General features: G+C 43.0%; 2 protein-coding genes across 3 annotated transcripts in view; both read right to left on the bottom strand.

Moving 5' to 3' along the window:
* The window catches only part of LOC124264581 (beta-1,3-galactosyltransferase 5-like), a 32,946-nt gene extending 12,399 nt beyond the window's left edge, over positions 1-20,547 (bottom strand). Inside the window, exons 1-2 of one of the 2 annotated variants that reach the window (XM_046699332.1) lie at positions 20,258-20,547; positions 19,176-19,353 (exon numbers count right to left, since the gene is read on the bottom strand). The gene's annotated coding sequence lies outside the window, so the exon portion shown is untranslated. The remainder of the gene's footprint in view (positions 1-19,175; positions 19,354-20,257) is intronic. The other variant, XM_046699331.1, reaches the window with a different exon arrangement.
* LOC124264565 lies at positions 10,118-11,064 on the bottom strand. The gene is made up of 3 exons (XM_046699316.1): positions 10,678-11,064; positions 10,429-10,532; positions 10,118-10,244 (listed from the first exon to the last, which is right to left on the bottom strand). Exons 1-3 carry the CDS (start codon positions 11,062-11,064, stop codon positions 10,118-10,120), a joined length of 618 nt encoding a protein of 205 aa, XP_046555272.1.
* Positions 20,548-23,682: the final 3,135 nt, after the last annotated feature.

A 23,682-nucleotide genomic window follows, 5' to 3' on the forward strand; every position in this document is an offset into this window, starting at 1 on the left:
TTCCTCGAAACAAGCAGTGCACACAGGATTTACCTATGGAATCCTGGAAGGGACATTGTCGCGTTGTCGCATTGTCGCATTGTCGCCCTCTCAAATACAGCAAAATAAAACAAAACGCGACACGCGACATTTCGCGATGTCGCGTGTCGCGTTTTGAATAATATATTTTTCATTCCTCCAGCGGCGACGCGCGTCGCCCTATGTAAGATGTGTCAAAACAGCCTAAAAATTTATTAACGCGACGACGATGCGACAACGCGACATTTTGATGAAATGTCGCGTTGTCGCATTGTCGCGTGTCGCGCTTTGTTAAAATATTGAGTATAGTATGTATTATAACATATGATTAAAACGCGACACGCGACAATGCGACATATTACATGTCGCGCTGTCGCGCGTCGCGTTTTCGCCCTTTCGATTACCGGTGCGCATGTAGAAAGTCAATTATTCTACGCATGCGCAGACAATGTTATACTCTCATTTCAGACTTCACTGGTCTTTTGTTACCTCCAATGGTTTTTACAATGAAGTTGTGCTCGTAATGGCAATGGGGGCTGCTTTTCTTGAACATAATGGAAATCTTTCATTGTTGCTTTATTATATTATATATTGTAACTGTGTTTAACCAATCAAGTGTTTTTTAGCAGCAAGACAAATCATTAGCGGTACTATTCATTGTAATGACGGCACACGGTGGCCCTGTCATTCAAGGCGAGGCAATTTGCTATGCAGGGCTGTGTCTCTTAGTCACACTAGATAACTATGATCATAGGTTCGAATCCCAGCACCATACACATTCATCACTTTGAACATTTCACCTATATCAAGCTCACAGGTTGTGAAAAAACTCAAATATTGTTAAAATTCAGGCCACATCGGCATAAACATCAGGTGAAGTCCCCCAATGGGTCACTATGTTCGACAGTGTGGCTCCTGACAGAGTTTCTTGGTACAGTCCTGTCCGACGCTGATGAATTTGTCCGACATCTGCCTCTGTTCAACCAGCAGTGGATGGATACCAGGTAGAATGAGATGGTAATATCACTTAATCATCCAGCACCTCAAAGACAGTTTAGGTCGGCTTTGAACGTGATATTCTTCTTGGGAAAACGCCATACAAATGGACTGTTATCATTATGATATTAGAAACGATGAAATCGCTTAGCAGAGTTGCGTACCCTTGGAGTGGCAGAAACCAACCCTCCCTCTCTCACTCCGCTCCGCTCCACTCCACTGCGCTCCGCTCCGCCCCACTCCGCTCTTCTCCACTCCCTCCTCTCCGCTCCGCTCCTCTCCTCTCCTCCCTCCCTCCCTCCTCTCCTCTCCTCTCCTCTCCACCCTCACTCTCTCTCCTCCTCTCCTCTCCTCTCCTCTCTCTCCCCTCCCTCTCCTCTCCGCTCCACCTCTCTCTCTCCCTCCTCTCCTCTCCTCTCCTCTCCTCTCTCCTCTCCTCCCTCTCCCTCCCTCCCTCCTCCCTCCTCTCCCTCTCCTCTCCTCTCCGCTCCCTCCTCCCTCTCTCCCTCTCCTCCTCCCTCCTCCCTCTCCCTCCACTCCTCTCCTCTCCTCTCCTCTCTCCTCCTCCCTCCTCCTCCCTCCTCCCCTCCCTCCCTCCTCCTCCCTCTCCTCACCTCTCCTCCGCTCCGCTCCCTCCTCCTCTCCCTCCTCTCCTCCCTCCTCCTCCGCCCCTCCCTCCTCCTCTCCCTCCACCCCCGCCCTCTCCTCCCTCTCCTCCTCCTCCTCCTCTCCGCCCTCCTCCTCTCCCTCCTCCCTCCTCCTCCTCCCTCCCCCCCCTCTCTCCTCCCTCCCCCTCTCCCTCCTCCCTCCCTCGCCCTCCTCCTCTCCGCTCCTCCTCCTCTCCTCCCTCCTCTCCACCTCCTCCCCTCCGCCTCTCCTCGCTCCGCCCTCTCCCTCTCTCCCCCTCCTCCTCCCTCCGCTCCTCCTCCTCTCCTCTCCTCCCTCCTCCCTCCCTCCCTCACCTCTCCCTCTCCTCCTCCCCTCCTCCCTCTCTCTCCGCTCCGCTCCTCCCTCTACACTCCTCTCCCTCCGCTCCACTCCACTGTCACCCTCACTCACCTCACTCACTCAAGGTTTAGGAACCTGGTAAATTAGCAAGATATTTCAATACAATAATGTGTTTTGTCTGTTTTTCAATTCTGTTTGAATCCTATATTATTTATAATAATAATAATATACCAAGCGATACACATGTACTCTGTATCGTTTCAAACATACACCTACTCAATCATAATAATTTTCAGCAAATGGCCAGTTTCAACACATCCATTCCATTAACCAAGAACTCTTAACCCACAGACTTCACGGCCACATTTATTATTACTCTGAGTTCGATCCCTGTGTATCTTATAGCCCTTTAAAACATCTAAACATAATCATCCTTGTAATAGTTTTGAAATTCCGCGGTATTAATGATAAACGCGACACGCGATAATGCGACAACGCGACATTTTGATGAAATGTCGCGTTGTCGCGCGTCGCGTGTCGCGCTTTGTTAAAATATTGAGTACAGTATGTATTATAACGTATTGACTAAAACGCGACACGTGACAATGCGACAACGCGACATTTTGATGAAATGTCGCGTTGTCGCGCGTCGCTTGTCGCGTTTTGTTAAAATATTGAGTATAGTATGTATTATAACGTATTTGACTAAAACGCGACACGCGACAATGCGACAACGCGACATTTTGATGAAATGTCGCGTTGTCGCATTGTCGCGTCGTCGCGCTTTGTTAAAATTTTGATTATAGTATGCATTATATAACCACAGGAGTTCGAATCACTGTTTGACAATACAAATAAAAGTCTAGACTTTTGCAATCGTATATTGTTGTTTTATGTTATGATTAACCAGTATTTCAAATTTGAACGAGATCGGTGAAGAAATGAATTTTAAGAAAATTCTACCGCTACACTCATTACATACAATACTCAAAGGGTGACACTGGCGATGCTCAAAACCTTATCGAAAACCGGACAGCCCGACTATTTTAACGTGCGGTTCAATCAAAACTTACGTTTTCACAAAACATTGTTTTGAGCTTGTATTCTTTACCTTTCTGCTCATTTTATTCAATTTGTCTACCCGCTTTTGATTTTGAACACTGACCCTCGCATTAGCACTACCCTCTGCTTTGAACAAATGTCTGGCCTCTCTTCGGTAAACATCGACAGTTTCCGTAAATCTTTCCGTGTACGAAAACGTTATTTATGCAGGTTCGAGACACGAAATCGTTACAATAACAAAGACCCCATTTTCAACACCGACATGTGCGTTGATATTTCCTGCCATCTCGCTATTGTGTCAAAATCGTACACATAAAACATGGTTCTGAACGACCACATTGATTGAATATAGTTAGCATCTTTATTTTACTGACTGACTGACTGAGTTTGGTTTTACGCCGCTTTTAGCAATATTCCAGCAACATCACGGCGGGGGACACCAGAAATGGGCTTCACACATTGTACCCATGTGGGGATTCGAACCCGGGTTTTCGGCGTGACGAGCCAACGCTTTAACCACTAGGCTATCCCACCGCCCCATCTTTATTTTAACATAGTTGATGACGTATAATTCGATGATTTGGTCCCATTTTCTCCTGTTGTATGCTCGAAATAAACTGAACACCCAGTAATAGTAACTAGAAAAAAATTGTTGTTTACCACATTATGTAATCAATAATAAATAGATCTTATACATGTCTAACACATAATTGATTAATTCAACCATTTGTTTTTGACAATGTATGTGAAGAAGAATATATTTATTATTTTTACTCATTTTGCATATATCATTTCAAAATAACATCCATTTCTATTCTTCCATTTTGCATGAGGTTGATCATGGTGATGGAATAGACATAATGATCTTCAGTGACCATGGCATTACAACATCTGCGTTATGCCTGTTATTTTCTGGATATGTAAAATCACATGACTATGATAAAAATAAAACTGAATGTACCCCATTACCTATCCCACTCCAGATACAGCTACAGTTGTTTTTATGTAATCGGAAACCGACACATTATGGAATATAAATAGAAGGAATCAGATAAACTGTTGATAGAACAACACCATGATAGTTGTAGGTTGTTAAATAATCATGGTTTTAAAAGGAGAATATATATCTTGACTTTTCCCACATCTTGTGTTAACCACACATATTCAAATCCAGGTCTAAACAGAATATCTTTAATATGAGTAGCCCATGTGGTACAGCCAGAGTCATCCATTAGGTAGCCTTGGCAGTCTGCATTCATCCAAATGCAGTAGCCTGCACCAATACTTAATAGCCCTTGTGGTGTTGACAAGTTGGAGAGGGTCTGTGCCACATTCTCCCAAACCAAAACCATACCATTTTATACTGAACATCTTCAATAGTTCGATAAGAATGAGGTACCATATACCTCTGCACCATAACACACCATAGGAACAATCATAGCATGAAATATATACTGAGTCAAAAAAGAAACTTCACAAAATGTAATTTGAAAAATAATGAATAATTTTTCTCTGATGATACATCTATGTATCCGAAATGGGATCCCTATCTTCGACTCTAGAAAACGTTAGCAAAACGCACTCAAACCCATCCATTCGTCGTGCAAATGACGTTAGTGCCAAATCAGGTTTTGCACGTGCAGTCGATCACGTGATCTTCGCATCGAAGTTTTCTTCATATGCACGTGTTTGCCTTTGCCTCAAGAATTGAAAAAAAAAACACTTTTAAACCACAGTTCTAACGGTACTTGAAATGCCACGATTGTCAAATGTGCAACGTGAACGTGCCGTCGGCATGTTGCAAGCGGGAAGATCAGTCATTGACGTCGCGTGAGCATTGGGATGCAGCCGTCGTACTGTGTATGACTTGCGAGGTCGTCTACAACAACCTGGCACCACTTCTGATCGCCCAAGGTCGGGTCGTCCACGTGTGACGTCACGAGCAGAAGACCGTCAAAATCGTCCTACGTCACCTACGTGACAGATTTCTGCCGGCTACACGAACCAGGGCTGAGATGTTTAGAAGTCGACTGTCCTCACAGACCATTCGAAATCGGTTGCGGGCTGCCAATCTCCATTCTCGACGTCCATATCGTGGGCCAATATTGACGCCGTTTCATCAACGTCAACGTCTGCTGTGGGCCCAACGTCACCTCCGATGGACCCAGAGAGACTGGAATCGAGTTGTCTTTAGCGATGAATCCAGGTTTACCCTCAGATTCGCGGACGGCAGGCATAGAGTCTGGAGACGACGTCGTGAACGGTATACAGGAAGTCGACAGATTCGGGGGCGGAAGTTGCATGGTGTGGGGTGCTTTCTGTGGGAACAACCGTTCCCGACTTCTGGTCATCCGTGGAAACCTCACAGCTGCTGCTTACCGCGACCAGGTGCTCACCCCTGAACTCGTTCCTTTCATGGCGGCTCATGGCCCAGGTCTACAGTTCCAGCATGACAATGCTCGGCCGCATACCGCGATGTTGACACGAAATTTCCTTCAAAACGCTGGAATCAACGTCATGGACTGGCCATCGACGTCCTCTGACCTTAATCCAATAGAGCACGTTTGGCATGCACTTGGGAGAAGGCTTGTGGTCTTAGGAACCAACCTCAGAATTTGCAGGAACTTGGCGCTGCCTTGCAAGAGCAATGGCGCAGAATCCCCAACCACGTGTTCACAAGCATCAGGCAGTTGATGAGGAGACGGTGTTTGGCAGTGGTGAATGCGCGGGGCGGCCATACACGATATTGAACTGAGAAATTTCGCATTTTTATTCTTGTGACTTGACATTCTGTATACCCATGTTTTGGAACGGCGGTGTAGCCTAATGGAACTGATTATGGCACTGTCAGTGTATCGAGTACATCACACAGATCTCAGCAATGAAATAAAAACAATTTAACCATCTTACCATCTTTTGTTCTTTTATAGTGCCCTGAAGAAAGAATGTGAAGTTTCTTTTTTGACTCAGTAGGCTCCTTGGCTTTAGTTCTATCTAGCCTATTGTGTCTGTCACATAACTGATGAAAGTAGTAATAGTTTTAGTTAATATGAATCATATCACTGCTAGTCGAATGCTCTTCGACTGGAAGCACTGGAAGGTCTTTAAGTTTCGATAAATTCATCACCAAACCTTTTTTCTTTGATTAGAAAATATCACTTGGGTATCATGAATCTCAAAACAGAAGAACCCCTTGTTCAAACATCTATCTTAATTACCTCTAACAAAAAATCATGAAGAAGATATGTACCAAACGGTGATACTTTTCACATGCACCGAAGAACAGAAACTGATCAGCTAACGTTTGAGATACATACGGCTAACTTTCATTGTGTTCTCTAGAGAACCGATGAAGATAGCAACTAAAATGTGGAAAATATAATTTCACTTGTCCCTCTGTTGTCTTTGAAGATACATTACTGCAATCGTTAGTTATAATCCACACTAATAGCCCACTTGTACAGGTACATTTTGGTCAAAATCGGACGTTTGGTTTCAGATTTACGGGTGTTTGAATTGTATTTGAGGGCTAGAAATCGCCCGAAACGCAACCAGAACACGTTTTTGACACGGGAGCGCGGGGTCATGTTCCTTTTAAGAAGTTCTTAAGAAGAAATAGTTCCCTCTTTAAAAGTCGGTATCTCAGTTGTTCTTTAGTCTACGGTCAAAACCATTAGAGTTCTGGGTGCCGTTCCACTAACCGATCTTAGCCCTACGCCAATCGTAAACCCCTAAAATCCCAAGCTTAGCGTGACGTTACGATCGGCATACCGTTCCACTAACCAATCTTACCCAAGTCAATCGTAAAGTTAAGATTCAAAGTCTAAGTTGCTCATGACCAACTTAGGATAGCTAAAATCAATCGTACAGAAACCAAAATGGTGGCTTTCCTATTCTGTGTGCAAAATAAGAGCGAGCATTTCAACGTGAGCGTCCCCTAAAGTCCCCCATGAAACGAATTTGTATATTTCTGTGATGTAAACAAACACTGCACTGAAGCCTTACAAATGTCAGGCCAGTCTGACCACTGTCGTCATGGGAACACAACCGAGCGTGTCGGTATAACACATTTGTACAACACGCCTTGTTTATTCTGATTGACAAGGTTAAGGCACATATTAAAAGCTCTGACACAATTGACATTTTTAAAGTCCAGACTTAAAACCTGTTCTCTGTATATTACTTATAATCTCGGCTGTAAATATTCTCGAGTAAATTATCTGTACATAGCGCTTTGAGCATGCCCAAGGATGTGGAATAGGCGCACTATAAATATGCATTTATTATTATTATATTATGCTTGATACCCAGCGTTCACACGCACTTGCACCTGAAACCAAGGTGCTCACAACCCTAATATTTTGCTCTAGGTTTTTTCTCCACGTTTACACTTGGTTGGAAAAATACCCATGAAGGCTCGGGTTAGAATATTGAACTTCAATAACCCATGCCTGTCGTAAGAGGCCACTAACGGGATCGGGTGGTCAGGCTCGCTGACTTGGTTGACACATGTCTTCGGTTCCCATTTGCGCAGATCGATGCTCATGCTGTTGATCATTGGATTGTCTGGTCCAGACTTGATTATTTATAGCTAAGATACATAGCGTTCACTAACATGAACGCTCATGTTAGTGAACGCTATGCATCTTAGCTAGATTATTTACAGACCGCCATATAGCTGGACTATTGCTGAGTGCGGCGTAAATCTAAACTCACTTCGTAGACTACTTTCTATCATTTGCTAGACTATGTAAAGGGAGATAACTCGTGCCTCGCATTCCTCTATCTCTCGCACGAAAAGTCTCGATCTAAGCTTGGATCGGATCGCAAGATCGGGACCGGCTACGATCGGCCTAAGATCGATTAGTGGAACGGGTGTAACTTTTAGCTAAGACGATTGTAAAATTGGCGTAACTTGCTAAGATTGATCTTAGGTAAGATCGGTTAGTGGAACGGCAACCTGGCACTTTTTGTGCAGAATTTGCACAATCGTACTGGACATCAGTTAAACAAATATAACTGCAAAACGATACATTTTAGCAACTTGACCCGTCTAAGCAAATTGTAGGCATTTTGATTGCGCATCTGCTCAAGAACTTTGGCACTTATTAGATCAGTAGTTTTGCACATACTTGCTTTTGAAATTTAATTTTTAAAATAATTTTGAATTATCTGCCCCTAGCTATTGGGCCTAGAGCATTGAGATTTTAATGGGGAATATCTACACCTCGATGGGCATCTAGGTGACTTTTCTCAAGCGATTCTGACCACTGGTGCTCTTTGTAGGTCTGGTACAAAATACGGCGGAATAATGAATAATAATAATAATAAAAACATTAACGATTACAATAGGTCTCCTGCCTAGAGGCAAGGAGCCCTAAATATCTTAAATAAATCTGGACATGGTATATTTCCAACTTTCTTTTAATATCTGTACAATGTCATAATAACCTTTTCAATCTCTACACCAAGAGTAGTTAGTGCTTTAGTCCAAATAAGGATAGGTGTTAACACAATACCCAGATTTCCAGATACAAACCATACAATTTCAATTTAAAACAAATATCAATAGTGAACTGGCTAACAAATTCAGAGCACTGTCATTCTCCAAAATTCAATGTAAAATCACTGATTATGTGTTGAAATATGTTTGTATGCACAGCCCTGAAGTATAATAAAGTAACGCAAAAAGACTCCATTGTAGCATTTAATCAAACTTGTTAACTGCTGAATAATTGCTGATATCAAATTTTATGATTATTAACATGTATCAGTTCTATTCTAATATCACCAGTGTTATCATGCTCAAAATAATCAAGATATACTCTCCCAAAAAAGAAACGCATCGTGAAAATAGCAATTTCATGTAGCAATGAATGAAAACGTTATTCATTTTACAAAAGGTTTTGCTCTGCTTATGAGTTCTATGGTGTTTATGTTTTGAAACATCACAACAAAACGCACCATCCGTAAAATAGCCGTATTTAACAGCATGATTTCGGCGTGTAGTGTCACAGAATACACAATTCACATGCAATGCACGTGAAAGTTGGGGATCAGATAGTCTCAATGATGGGTATAAAAGGTTGATCGTTGCCTGCCGATTATTCACTGTATTTGGAATATTGTTGACGAACGCAAAATGCCACGTCTAAGTGAAGCCATCCGTCTATCGCCATTGGTTTGGTGAACGTTTCGCCGACGCTTGCGTTCCCCAGGTGGACAGATTCGGCCGACAAGATCCCCGGACTTGAACCCGATCGAACATCCCAGGACCGACGCTCGCGACGCCGTAACCTTCAGCCCCAGACACTTCAGCAACTCGCACAGGCACTGCAGGCAGAGTGGGCTGCGATTGGGCAACACGAGATACTGAGACGTATTCGTTCGATGCCGAGGGGATGCCGTGCAGTTCTGGATGCCCACGGTGGTCACACGAGGTATTGACTTCAGCGCCACCACACGTCTCCATGTGACTCTCAAATTGACTTTCCTCGAGTTGGTGCCAAAGACGGATAAGTCTGCATTCCCAGTGTGCAATTTCGCTATATTTCATTTACTCATAAAGCCTACAAGATGTTTCAAAATAAACATAAAAATACAGTTGAAATTCCTATATGCGTTTCTTTTTTGGGCGAGTATACATGTACACCAAATGCATACACTGATACTGGCTTCAAGCCATAAAAACTACAGTACTCAGGACAAGTTTCAGTGGTAAAAAGCTCAAATAGCGGAATGTACATCTGTATTAAATGTTAATCTTCAAATAAACTCAAGTACAAAGAAACGCTACCAACTTTTCAAAATTACCCTGTGAAGAAACCACAAACACTATAAACATGCAATAAAGTTTATCGAGACGACTGACATAAAAAGTTTTTTGATGATTGTCAAGAATTATAAATAACGATATGGTACCAATGTTACAGAGGATTCTTTTAACGACACTTCAGCAATTTCATTTTCATTTTTTTACACATAAACTTCTGCTAAAGAAAAGTCTATAGCAATGACTATGGTGAACTCTAGTAGCGAGTATGGCCTCCTCGCGCCTCAAGACATGCATAGACCCTTCTACGCATTGATGACGTCAGTCGTCTGACGTCAGCAGGTGGAATGTTCCGCCATTCTTCTTGGAGGGTGTCAGCGAGTTCTTGACGGTTTGTTGGGGGATGTTGACGGCGCCGAACACGACGATCAAGAGCGTCCCACAAGTGCTCGATTGGTGACATGTCAGGGGAGCATGCTGGCCACGGAAGAACATTAACGTTGTTTGCTTGAAGGAAGTTCTGTGTAATTCTTGCCACATGGGGTCTTGCATTGTCATGCTGAAGCAGGATGCACTGTTGGCGATTGCGCATAAATGGCAGTACTGTGGGGCGAAGAATGTCATCGATATACCGTCTGGCCGTCAGGTTGCCATTGACGATGACCAGTGGCGTCTTTTGTTCTCCACAAATGCCTCCCCACACCATCACACTTCCCATTCCATAGGGAACGACCTCCTGAACGCAACAGGCGGCCTGTCGTTCTCCAGTACGACGATAAACCCGTGCCCTGCCATCGTTTCGGCAATAAGAGAAATCTGCTCTCGTCGCTAAAGAGCACTCGCTGCCATTGACGTCGCTGCCATCGTCGTACTCGCCGTACCCACTCCAGTCGTCTCTGTCGATGTGCCTGGGTCAGCCGCTGTCCCCGGAACGGTCTGTAAGCCCTGATGCCAAAAGCTCTAAGCCGCCTGGTCACTGTGTGTCGACTGACACGACGACCTAACGCCAACGCCGCCGATGACGTCACCGTCAGGAAACGGTTGCGCAAGTGCAATGTGCGCAGGTACCGGTCCTCGCGTGGTGTTGTAACCCTGGGTCGGCCAGTTCTGGGTCTATCAGTAGTCTGGCCAGTCTGTCGATATCGTTGGACGAGTCTGGACACTGTTACGCGGTGACAGCCGAGGGTTTGAGCGACGTGGTCGTGAGTGGCGCCCATCTCCAACATTCCCAATGCTCTTTCTCGCTGCTGCGCTGTCAATCTCGGCATTCTTCTGGTGTCGTTTTGAGACAATGATGCTGTGCTTGCCTTCTGCATCGAATTTATACCCCAGTCGAACGAAAATTGTATTTTAATGACTAAAAACGTGCATTTCATGTTTTTGTTTGGAAGTGTACAAAGCAAGGATTCTGTTCCAATTTTTGTTTGTAAACACCTAAGATGTGTTCGGGTGATATAGTTCCTGTACCTGGAAACTAAAATATTTTTTTAGTAATTCATATTTTATAATTTTTTTTGTTTGTAGCGTTTCTTTTGTACTTAAGTTTATATGTACTTTTAAGGCAATGTATGTATTTTTATGGTAGTGTATTAGCATACTGATCATACTGTGTATTATTATATATTCAATTTAGTAAAATAGTGGGTCAAATTCATTGTATTCAGCAGTATAATTGTGTGTGTTTTCTGTACAGATCATTTGATTCCCAATGTTTATTTTAATCATAAACATTTCTGAATAATATTGGTAAAACCTTTTCATGTTGTCTTACAAACCGATTCAGACAACATTCTTCGAAAAAAAGTGTGTACATGGATGGATCTGTTTAATTTTATTACAAATTATATGTACCAAAGTAACTCAAGATAAGGAATATATTTTTCTGTATTATGTTACTGAGAGCCGATAATTTTACAAGCACACCCGCAGTTAAAAAACAATGGTTTGAACTTTATCAATTATTTCCTCATAATACATAAGAAAAGAATTAGATAATAAATGGCTTTTTCAGTGTGGAAGCGTTAGGGCAGCAGACCCTGGGAACCAGGCTGAGCCGTTTTCTGTTTCCGAGTCATTAAAATATCCACGGAAACTGTCGATGTTTATCGAAGAGAGGCCAAACAGTGATTCGAACCCCTATGGTTATAATACATACTATAGTCAATATTTTAACAAAGCGCGACGCGCGACAATGCGACAACGCGACATTTCATCAAAATGTCGCGTTGTCGCATTATCGCGTCTACGTTATTACATACTGTATAAATACGTTATAATACATACTGTACTCAATATTTTAACAAAGCGCGATACGCGACAATGCGACAACGCGACATTTCATCAAAATGTCGCGTTGTCACATTGTCGCGTGTTGCGTTTTATTAGTTACGGCGGATTTTATAAACTATCACAAGCATGATTACTTTTCGATGTTTGGATTGGATTGGATTGGAGTGGAGTGGAGTGGAGCGGAGTGGAGCGGAGTGGAGCGGATTGGATTGGAGTGGAGTGGAGTGGAGCGGAGCGGAATGAGTGCGTGAGTGGAGTGGAGTGGAGTGGAAAGAGTGCGTGAGTAGAGTGGAGCGGAGCGGAATGAGTGCGTGAGTGGAGTTGAGTGGAGTGGAATGAGTGAACGGAGTGGAGCGGAGTGAGTTAATGAGTGAGTGAGTGGAGCGGGGAGGGGAGTGAGTGGTTGGAGTGGAGCGGAGCGGAATGAGTGAGTGAGAGAAGTGAGTCAGTGAGCGGAGTGGAGAGGTTTGGAGTGGAATGAGTGAGTGAGTGGAGCGGGGAGTGGTTGGAGTGGAGCGGAGCTGAATGAGTGAGTGAGAGAAGTGAGTCAGTGAGCGGAGTGGAGAGGAGCGGAGTGGAGTGGAGTGGAGTGGAATGGAGTGCGTGAGTGGAGCGGGGAGTGGAGTGAGTGAGAGAAGTGAGGAGTGAGCGGAGTGGAGTGAGAGGAGAGTGGAGTGGAATGAGTGAGTGAGTGGGCGGGGAGTGGAATGAGGAGCGGAATGGAGTGAGTGAGAGAAGTGAGTCAGTGAGTGGAGTGGAGTGAGTGCGTGAGTGGAGCGGGAGTGGAATGAGTGAGCGGAGCGGAGTGGAGTGGAATGAGTGAGTGAGTGAGTGGAGTGGAGCGAAGTGGTGTGGAGTAGAGTAGAGATGAGTGGAGTGGAGAGGGAGGGAGCGAGCGAGCGAGGGTTGATTTCTGGCACTCCAAGGGTACGCAACTCTGCCAAGCGATTTGACCGCTTTTAAAATCATAATGATAACATTCCATTTGTACGGCGTTTTCCCAAGAAGAATATCACGTTCAAAGTCGACCAAAACTGTATTTGAGGTGCTGGATGGTTAAGTGATATTACCATCTCATTCTACCTGGTATCCATCCACTGCTGGCTGAACAAGTTCATCAGCGTCGGACAGGACTGTACCAAGAATCTCTCTGAGGAGCCACACTGTGGAACATAGTGACCCATTCGTGGACATCACTTGATGTTTCTGCCGATGTGGCCTGAATTTTAACAATATTTGAGTTTTTCACAACCTGTGAGCTTGATATGGGTGAAAAGTCCAAAGTAATGAGTGTGTATGGTACTGGGATTAGAACTCTGCACAGCAAATTGCCCCGCCTTGAATGACAGAGGTGCCGTGATTACAATGAATAGTAGCGCTAATAATTTGTCTTGCTGCTAAAACACACTTGATTGGCCAAATACATTTACAATATATACAATAATTTTCAAAGCAACAATGAAAGATTTCAATTAAGTTCAAGAAAAGCAGCCCCCATTATAATTACGCGTACTACTTCATTGTAAAAAGCATTGGAGGTAACAAAAGACCACTGAAGTGTGAAATAGAGTATAACATTTCCTGCGCATGCGTAGACTCTTTGACTTTCTACGCATGCGCACCGGTAATCGAAAAGGGCGAAAACGCGACACGCGACAATGCGACATATAATATGTCGCATTGTCGCATGTCGCGTCTTAGTGAATTTTTATGCTTCTTTTTACACATCTTAGATAGGGGCGACGCGCGACAACGCGACATATTTTGACCTTGAAAATTGTCGCTATGTCGCGTGTCGCCCTTTGGAGGAATAGAAAAATATTATTCAAAACGCGACACGCGACATCGCGACAATGCGACAAATGGGCGAAATGTCGCGTTGTCGCGATGTCGCCCTTTATTTTATTTTGCCTCACATTACTTGTTTTTGACAACGCGACAATGCGACATAGCGACAATGTCCCTTCTAGGATTCCATAAACATCCCTCTCCCATCGTATATGAGTGAGCGTTGATTTACGCCACACTCAGCGATATTCAAGGTATATTATGAAGTATGTGGACAGAAGAAATACACTTCACACCTAGTACACATGCGTCAAAATGAACCCGGATCATCCTCGTGACGAACTAATACTTTTTGTAAAACTTGAATATTATTTGGAACAAGCAAGTTCCAAATATTTTCACAGTTTTGAGAGTAGGATTAGAATTTGGGTCTGGGGTCATAAATATTTCTCTGAATGTATACTCTCCCAAAAAAGAAACGCATCATGAAAATAGCAATTTCATGTAGCAATGAATGAAAAGGTGATTCATTTTACAAAAGGTTTTGCTCTGTTTATGAGTCATGGTTTTTATGTTTTGAAACATCACAACAAAACGCACCATCCGTAAAATAGCCGTATTTAACAGCATGATTTTCAATTTCGGCGTGTAGTGTCACAGAATACACAATTCACATGCAATGCACGTGAAAGTTGGGAATCAGATAGTCTCAATGATGGGTATTTGGAATATTGTTGACGAACGCAAAATGCTACGTCTAAGTGAAGCCAACCGTCATATCGCCATTGGTTTGCTTGAAGCTGGCCAGTCTCAACGTGCAGTTGCCCGATGCATGAATGTTCACCAAAGCACCATTTCACGGCTCTGGGAGAGATATCGCCGGCAGAATTCGGTAGCAGATGCCTCTCGTAGTGGGCGACCTCGAGCGACCACTGCAGCGCAGGATCGCTACATCCGGGTACATCACCTGCGTCATCGAACAGCTACGGCGACCATTACCGCTCGACAAATACCCGGATTGAGGACGTCGACGTGAACGTTTCGCCGACGCTTGCGTTTCCCAGGTGGACAGATTCGGCCGGGGAAAGTGTTATGATGTGGGGAGCGATCACCTGCCGTAGGAGAAGTGATTTGGTGATGATCCAGGGCAACCTGACAGCTCAACGGTACTGTGACGAAGTCCTACGCCCACACCTCCTTCCAATCATTGATCGCCAGAGGGAGTTGTTTCAACAGGACAATGCCAGGCCCCACACAGCACGTCACACTAGAGACTTCCTCCAGAACCACAACATCAATGTGCTCCCCTGGCCCTCAAGATCACCGGACTTAAACCCGATCGAACATCTGTGGGATGCCCTGGACAGACGGATGCGACGCCGTAACCCTCAGCCCCAGACACTTCAGCAACTCGCACAGGCACTATAGGCAGAGTGGGCTGCGATTGGGCAGCACGAGATTCTGAGACTTATTCGTCGGAGGCCGAGGCGATGCCGTGCAGTTCTGGATACCCACGGTGGTCACACGAGGTATATATTGTGACCAGCAGGACAAACTTTATATACAAGTTAGATAATAGTTTTGCCATTTCCTGATTACATTCATAATTTATGGAAATATTATTTATTGTGTTTTTTCTGGAAACCTGGCATGCCATTGAATGACTGTCTGTTGTTGTACACGATGAAATGAACGTTGGTGAAGAATGCCACTGACTCCCATGATTAACTTGTTAATTAACTTTAGTGAACCTCGCATATATAGTTTCGGTGATATGCTCTGCACAAGATAACCATCAAACACATTTTTCAATAAGTCGTGTTTCCATAGAAACAGCACAAAAATAAAATTCTGATAAACTTTAGAACAGCAAAAGGCACATCTGTTAGTCATGATCAACTTGTGCATTAAAGGCACTAGATCACAGTGTAAATACGAACCGTCGCCATATGCATAACTCATTATTATTATTATAGTGTGTGAATGTAGTTTTACGCAGCACTCAGCAATATTCCATATATATTGTGACAGTCTGTAAATAATCGAGTCTGGACCAGACAATCCAGTCATCAACAGCATGAACATCGATCTGCGCAATTGGGAACCGATGACATGTGTCAACCAAGTCAGCGAGCCTGACCACCCGATCCCGTTAGTCGCCTCTTACGACAAGCATGGGTTACTGAAGATACATTCTAACCCGGACCTTCACGGGTATCTTTGTTTTTCATGTACGGTTCTGTGTCACAGTTTGGTCAGAATCAAAGGTTAGTTATTATACATTATAATTGTTATATACATAGTAAATTAAACCCTAATATTAATCATTATACAAACAAGGTTACTAAATATGCCCATGATAACAAAATAAAAGTCAATACACAATATGCCATTTAACTTATGGTTGTTTTCTATATGTCCAGTCAATATGCTGGCTAGTAGTTCTTGTTTGCTAACAATTTTCTGTATCATGTAAGATTGATGTATCCCATCTATCATGTATATTGTGTGTACTTGACAAAGATTACATTTGATCAGTGTGTGGTACTTATATGGGATTATTGCATGCGTTGATTGTCCGGGTGCTGGATGTGCAGACACACTCTCGTGTCACCCACAGGATAGGTTTCTTTGTACAGTATCTACAGTCTATTTAATCATTATACTATACTGAAAGCCATTAAAAATGCAATTTGACATTCGTACTTTCTTAACTCACACTAATTTCAACATATATAAACCTAACTGGCAGATATGTTTTAAGTGAACATCTGTGAATAATTTCATCTGAAAATGTCCAGTCAACAACAACATCAGTGACGCAACAACGACATCACACAAAGGAGGGGTCACTTGCAGTCAATATCGTGTGTGTCCACCGTGAGCTGCAAGACATGCTCGCAGTCTTTGGGGCATTGAAAGACACACATTTCTCAGGAACAGCTGTTGGATGGTCTGCAGCCTCTGATGGTCTGTGGTCTGATCATGACACCACCCCCTCCAAAACGATCATGTTCAAGGACACAGTTTGACGCAAGTATTTCTCCTTTACGTCGATAAATCTGTTGACGTCCATCTGCAAAGGATAAGTTAAACCTGGATTCATCTGAAAAAATGACATCTGGCCATGTCCTGTTGCCAAGATTGGCCCCATTTGCTGCCCATCGCTGTCTGGCAAGTCTGTGGCGATGCAATAAGGTTGGACCACGGTACGGGTGACGACACCGGATGTTGAAGGCAGCAAGGCGTCCTTGCACCTTTTGGGTGTTGAAATGACTTGTCCAAATTGTCCTCCTTGCCTAATCATCAGCTGTTTGGAACCGATTTCGCAAGCGTGAAACTCGGATATTGCGGTTTTGTCGAGCTGTTATCACAGGTGGTGCACCAGGTCGCGGACGATCAGCAACACTTCCGGTAGCCCGAAAACGTTGTCTGAGTCGACTTACAGTGAATGGATGCACATTAAAGTGCCCGGCAATCATCACATCTGAAGCACCTTGGCTGACCATACCGATCACCTGATTCCTTTCGTCTTGTGTCAAGTGTGGCATTTTCTCAAAGTGATTGCGTTCCACAATTCCTTGTGCTTTTGCAGGGCCTGGGTGCAGGTAATGCATGTGCACAACGTGTTTCATGATTGTGGTTGTGGTTACGAGAAATGTCAAAGGTTCAGTTTTAAGTATCAAAGTTCATGTGAGAGGAATGCTCCGGGACTCGAACTCGAAATGGGCCAGAATAACAGCCTTTTATCCCTTCATCATCTGTATCGCAGGAAAAAATCTTCAATAGAACTTTTGTAAGTTTCAGGACAACAAATACCAATTGCGTTTTTAATGGCTTTCAGTATATGTATTTTTATAAGTTTTTATGTCAACACTCATTTTGTATATCACTGTAAGCACGTGATCACGTAAGTCACCTGTGTTATATTGCATCGTGTAATACCTGTATATGATTGTTGATAGGCACATTTATGCACTATATTTATTATGATGACATGTTCACCAGATGTGATTTTATGTTATGTATATCGTGTATGTTATTGTTATTACAGGGTGTCTTCTTCCACCACGATATGGAAATAAACAGATATCTCACTCATAATCCGTAGTCTGTGGTTAATAACACATTGGAACTCCACTTTATCATGGCTGCCAGAGGAACACAACTTTTAGCGATAATGTATTTCTATTTTTTGGAACTTGAAGACAAAAGAATACTATAAAGCAGGATGTTTTGTAGTCAGGCGGGAGCGGAAGAAAATCTATTAAATTAGCGCATATGGTGTCGAGTAAACATCAGACACGCTCATTTTAGCCGACTGCTACAAATTGGCCTGTTAGAATTTTGTTTGAATGAATATGCTAGCCGTATATGATATTGCATCATGGAGAAACTCACTGGTCTGTGATTATTTCTCTAACTGACGGTATAGTTGCGAATTGATGCGGCTTTAAGCAATATTTTATCAATCACTGACGTTAATATATTTTACAGCTTCCGGACACTTTCATGTTTTCACTTTTATTGGACATTCACATTCACACTTTCGTTTGTTAAATTATGTTTAGCATGTTGATGATTTTTAAGTACATTGGAAATTGTAACAACGGTAGCGTACTTTTATACACTACCCTACACTTCGTGTATGTATTAGCATTTTCAAGCTATGTCATAATTTTGCTAAATGCAACTTGGGAAATGAAAAGCATGAAAGAAGCATGACCACAGCACTACTAACATGCGCATGCGCCTTGACCTTATGCTATTACGCATGTGCAACGACAGTGTCTAAATCGCGAGATCGCGCGAGAACGCGAGAAAATGAAATGTCGCATTTTCGCGTTATTTGTCAGGTTAAGATTGCGAGATTGCGAGATTTGACAGCATGTACAAATGTCGCATTCTCGCGTTGTCGACTTTTGACAAAAAGTGCTATGTACCAAAACAAATCTCGCGTTCTCGCGATCTCGAATTTTCGCATTTTCAGCTTGTTTCCCAAGGTCGAGATAGCGAGAATGCGAGATCGCGAGAATGTCCCTTACAGTATTCCATATTAAACGGAACGTAAGACAACGTAAAGTACGTTAGCATCCAATAATTTTAACCTTGCGGCGCAACCTTTTAACCTTAACACCCTAAATGAGCTCCACACATAGTACCAATTTGTGGAATCGAACCCGGGTCTCTGGCGTGACGAGCGAACGCTTTAACCACTAGTCTACCCCACCGCCCCTCATATACTGAAGATAGATAGATACAAACAAAAGAATCGTACAAAACAAGCCGTACTTTTTGTTACATAGCTCCAACGTTTCACCTAAATCCAATTCAGAATCACAACTCTGATGGGGCTGACCTATATTAAATGTGTAGTTTCCGGTCATAGAGTGTGACGCAACATGTAACGAGGAGACAACAATGGAGCTTTTATGTATTTTGTTTGTTTGTTTGGTTGCCGCATGTCAAAGATGTGGGTTCTGAAAGAGATGTCACAGAAAGGTAACACCTGTACAATGTGTTAAGCCCATTTCTGGTGTTCCCCGTCGTGATATTGCTGGAATAAAAAGCGGCGTAAAACTAAACTCACTCACTCTTTCAGATTGCTTCAGGTCTCATAAAAGTGACATTAACTACCTGAGTGGGTCATAAACAGTAATTTGTACAACTGAAGTGTTTTGGGTGTGAGCTAACTAACATCCCTCTCTCATCACAGCACGTCACACTAGAGACTTCCTCCAGAACCACAACATCAATGTGCTCCCCTGGCCCTCAAGATCACCGGACTTAAACCCGATCGAACATCTGTGGGATGCCCTGGACAGACGGATGCGACGCCGTAACCCTCAGCCCCAGACACTTCAGCAACTCGCACAGGCACTATAGGCAGAGTGGGCTGCGATTGGGCAACACGAGATTCTGAGACGTATTCGTTCGATGCCGAGGGATGCCGTGCAGTTCTGGATGCCCACGGTGGTCACACGAGGTATTGACTTCAGCGCCACCACACGTCTCCATGTGACGCTCAAACTGACTTTCCTCGAGTTGGTGCCAAAAACGGATACGTCTGGATTCCCAGTGTGCAATTTCGCTATATTTCATTTACTCATAAAGCCTACAAGATGTTTCAAAATAAACATAAAAATACAGTTGAAATTCCTATATGCGTTTCTTTTTTGGGAGAGTATACAAGAAATTTTGTTTGATTTGGTGTCAGATTTGAACAGCGTTGATTCCATCCAGTGAGCAGCAACCTGTTGTCTAGTTTCCAGTGTTCATTATGATCACAAATGGGGACATGAGGCGACAAGGACCAACACATAAATCAAGGTATCTAGATTCCCAACTGGATTCTAGTTGTGACTATATTGTATGCATACTCACAGGCGGCGAATAATGGTAGAATAATCCTCAAAGTCCTCAGCGAAATCATTCTGAACGAGGCAAAATGTCAATTCAACCTTGGGTTGAGTAGATCCCGGATGTGGAGGTACAACCGACCCGCTTGCCTATGAATAGTTGAGAACTCAGTGGAACATAACGCCCCTGCACTGTACTGCAGGTGCACTTTTGGTTGAATGCGGTAAGAGACACGTGTAAAAGTGAGCACAGCTCGCATACCCCCGCTTCCCCCTTTCTGGCCATGGAAATGACTGATATTGATACATGAATATATATTGTGACCAGCAGGACAAACTTGATATACAAGTTTGATAATAGTTTTGCCATTTCCTGATTACATTCATAATTTATGGAAATATTATTTTATTGTGGTTTTTTCTGGAAACCTGGCATGCCATTGAATGACTGTCTGTTGTTGTACACGATGAAATGAACGTTGGTGAAGAATGCCACTGACTCCCATGATTAACTTGTTAATTAACTTTAGTGAACCTCGCATATATAGTTTCGGTGATATGCTCTGCACAAGATAACCATCAAACACATTTTTCAATAAGTCGTGTTTCCATAGAAACAGCACAAAAATAAAATTCTGATAAACTTTAGAACAGCAAAAGGCACATCTGTTGGTCATGATCAACTTGTGCATTAAAGGCACTATATCACAGTGTAAATACGAACCGTCGCCATATGCATAAATCATTATTATTTAGCATTTGTAGTTGTACCACCTCCCAACAGGTTGTCGCCATTTAAATCCCCCATAATAATACAGGGTCTTGGTAGTTGGTAATAAAGAGTTTGAAGGTCAGTCTGCTAAAGCGTTTAAGTTGGGATATACAAAGAGCATAATGTAAATGTACCGTGTAACGTAAGTCGCACTGCCAACTGCTTGGAGATTAGTAGTAAGTGTAACTTGGGCTATGGATGACATTCTGTTTGACTAAGATTGAAGACCCTCCAGTGGGCCTATCACCCGGGGATGAGAAATAATGATATGAATTTATACGACGAAGATCAAACGCATCTGTCTGTTTTACATATGTTTCCTGCAGACAGAATGCTGGTGGCGTACAAGTCTGGACTAATAACTGTAAATCATTATAATTATTGCTTAGTACTCTGCTGTTCCACTGAACATTATTATTGGAATAAACTAACTCTTCGGGATATTTATTGTGGATCTACCCCGCATGTTTTTGGAGGGCGACAAACTGTGTGCCCAAGAATGGACGTTTTCGGACACGTCCACGTCCTCAAGTAATCCATATTTAGTTTAGCTTTATTTTCGGACCCTTTTGGGGCTCTGCAAATTATATTTTTTTAAGAATCAGACATAAGTTTACTCTTGCCTTTAAAGTGGGTGAGTGAGTTTAGTTATACGCCGCACTCAGCAAATTTCCAGCTATGTCGCGGCGGTCTGTACATAAACATGTCTGGACCAGACGATCCAGTGATCAACAGCATGAGCATCGATCTGCGCAAGTCAGTGAGCCTGACTACCCGATCCCGTTAGTCGCCTCTTACGACAAGCATGGGTTGCTGAAGACCAATTCTAACCAGCATGTTCAGGGGAATCTTTGCTATGCTTTATACAGGATATTAAGTGGTGTTGCACATCTTCTAAGACATTACAGAGAGACGTTGTTCCAGCGGGGTGGCAGGTTTTGTATATCTACCAGTTTCCATTTTGAGTTTATGATGACTTAACCATAGTTTTGAAAAATGTGATCTATAAGCTTTGTTTTACAATGAAATAGATAATTTTTTTCGTGTATTATGACTTGACCAATCTGTATGTTCTTAACTTGTTGTTTGATGTATGGGAATAATGAATACTTGAACATGTCTTCACATTTGGACTGGAGTTTATTCATGGTAGATTTACATTTATTTGTGTTAACTATTCAAAAGTTTGCTTTATGTTATCAACTTTATGAAAGCAGCCTATATTTTGATCACAGAGACTGATATAGTCTGTCTCACAGTCCCTGACCCACATTATTTTCCCCACTGCCAAGCCCTCTCTGCAGTGCTAAAGCTATAAATAAAGGGCAAGTCTAGATTTCCTCAGGTTCAGGTTCTGAATCTCTGGTCTCCCTAGGGCTCCTTTTCAATATAAATGGGCTTGTTTGTTACTATCAAAATTATATATATTCAGAGACTAAGCCTTAGTCTAAGACTGATATAGTATCATCTGTTCTGAAGAGTTGAGATACCATCAGATACCATGACTCCCAGCCTACTTCCGTCTCCGTTGAAAAGTACGCGCTCTCCTGAGCTCAAGTCGATTTTGACGTGTCAATGTGACCCTCCTGAAATGTCCTGTTACAGTTGATACTGATTGCTTCAAAGTTAGCGACTTAAATAAGGAGAACTATGTTATCAACGACCTTCATCTGGTAGAATGACACATGACGCCTAACTGCTCTGAGCCGACCCACTGTCTGCCGATATCCTGACGTCACGGAGTAGTGCCTGGTTCCCGTCTGAAGCATACCAACAACCTTGCCGCTCTGGTCACCCGGTAAACCTGACATGTCACAGTTCTGTACTATCATGCAATGACGAACTCTGTGAACTTCTTTCATTTCCGTATGTATCCTATGATAGGCTCTGCATGCATTTCGAGTATAAGAGAACACCATATAATACGCAATGAAGTGTCTGTGCCTTGGTCCTACGTGACTTGGAAATGCTGTTTGACGTTCGAATCAAAATTCGATTTTACTCTGGTATGGTAAATATTCACGTTCGATCTAAATTGCTGAAATGCATGGAAGTTTACTCTTCAGGCTTTCGTTTCAAAAACGTAGAAATTTGAATGCAGTTGTTTATATATTTTGAACATTAACCCACCCATTGGTTTGTTATTCGATTGTTTGTTGTTTAACGCCGCACTCAGCAATATCCCAGCTATATGGCGGCGGCCTGTAAATACTCCAGTCTGGACCAGACAATCCAGTGATCAACAGCATGAGCATCGATCAAAGCAATTAGGATACGATGACATGTGTGAACCAAGTCAGCGAGTCTGACCACCCGATCCCGTCGCATCTTACGACAAGCACGGTTTACTGAAGGTAAATTTGTAACCCGTATCTTCACGGGTTATAGAGATTGGAAGTGAGTGAGTGAGTGAGTTTGATTTTACGCCGCTTTTAGCAATATTCCAGCAATATCACGGCGGGGGACACCAGAAATGGGCTTCACACATTTTGCCCATGTGGGGAATCGAACCCGGGTCTTCGGCGTGACGAGCGAACGCTTTAACCACTAGGCTACCCCACCGCCCCAGAGACTGGAAGTAGTATCACGATTTTCTGCACATAAAAACGTTTGGTTGGGATGAGTTATCAGAGTATTGTTGGGTTGCAAGTAAGGAGTGTTTGGATTGAATACATTGT

Source organism: Haliotis rubra, unplaced genomic scaffold (assembly GCF_003918875.1).
Source record: "Haliotis rubra isolate DU_JTF1 unplaced genomic scaffold, ASM391887v1 Scf93, whole genome shotgun sequence".
Classification (NCBI taxonomy): domain Eukaryota; kingdom Metazoa; phylum Mollusca; class Gastropoda; order Lepetellida; family Haliotidae; genus Haliotis; species Haliotis rubra.

What these genes read in the sequence shown, in the direction of transcription:
- LOC124264565 (XM_046699316.1), bottom strand. Translation starts at nt 11,064, where the DNA reads ATGCCGAGATTGACAGCGCAGCAGCGAGAAAGAGCATTGGGAATGTTG. An exon ending in GACAGAGACGACTGGAGTGG is followed by an intron (nt 10,533 to 10,677) that starts GTACGGCGAGTA and finishes TGTTGCGTTCAG; the next exon opens with GAGGTCGTTCCCTATGGAAT. An exon ending in GGCAACCTGACGGCCAGACG is followed by an intron (nt 10,245 to 10,428) that starts GTATATCGATGA and finishes TCACCAATCGAG; the next exon opens with CACTTGTGGGACGCTCTTGA.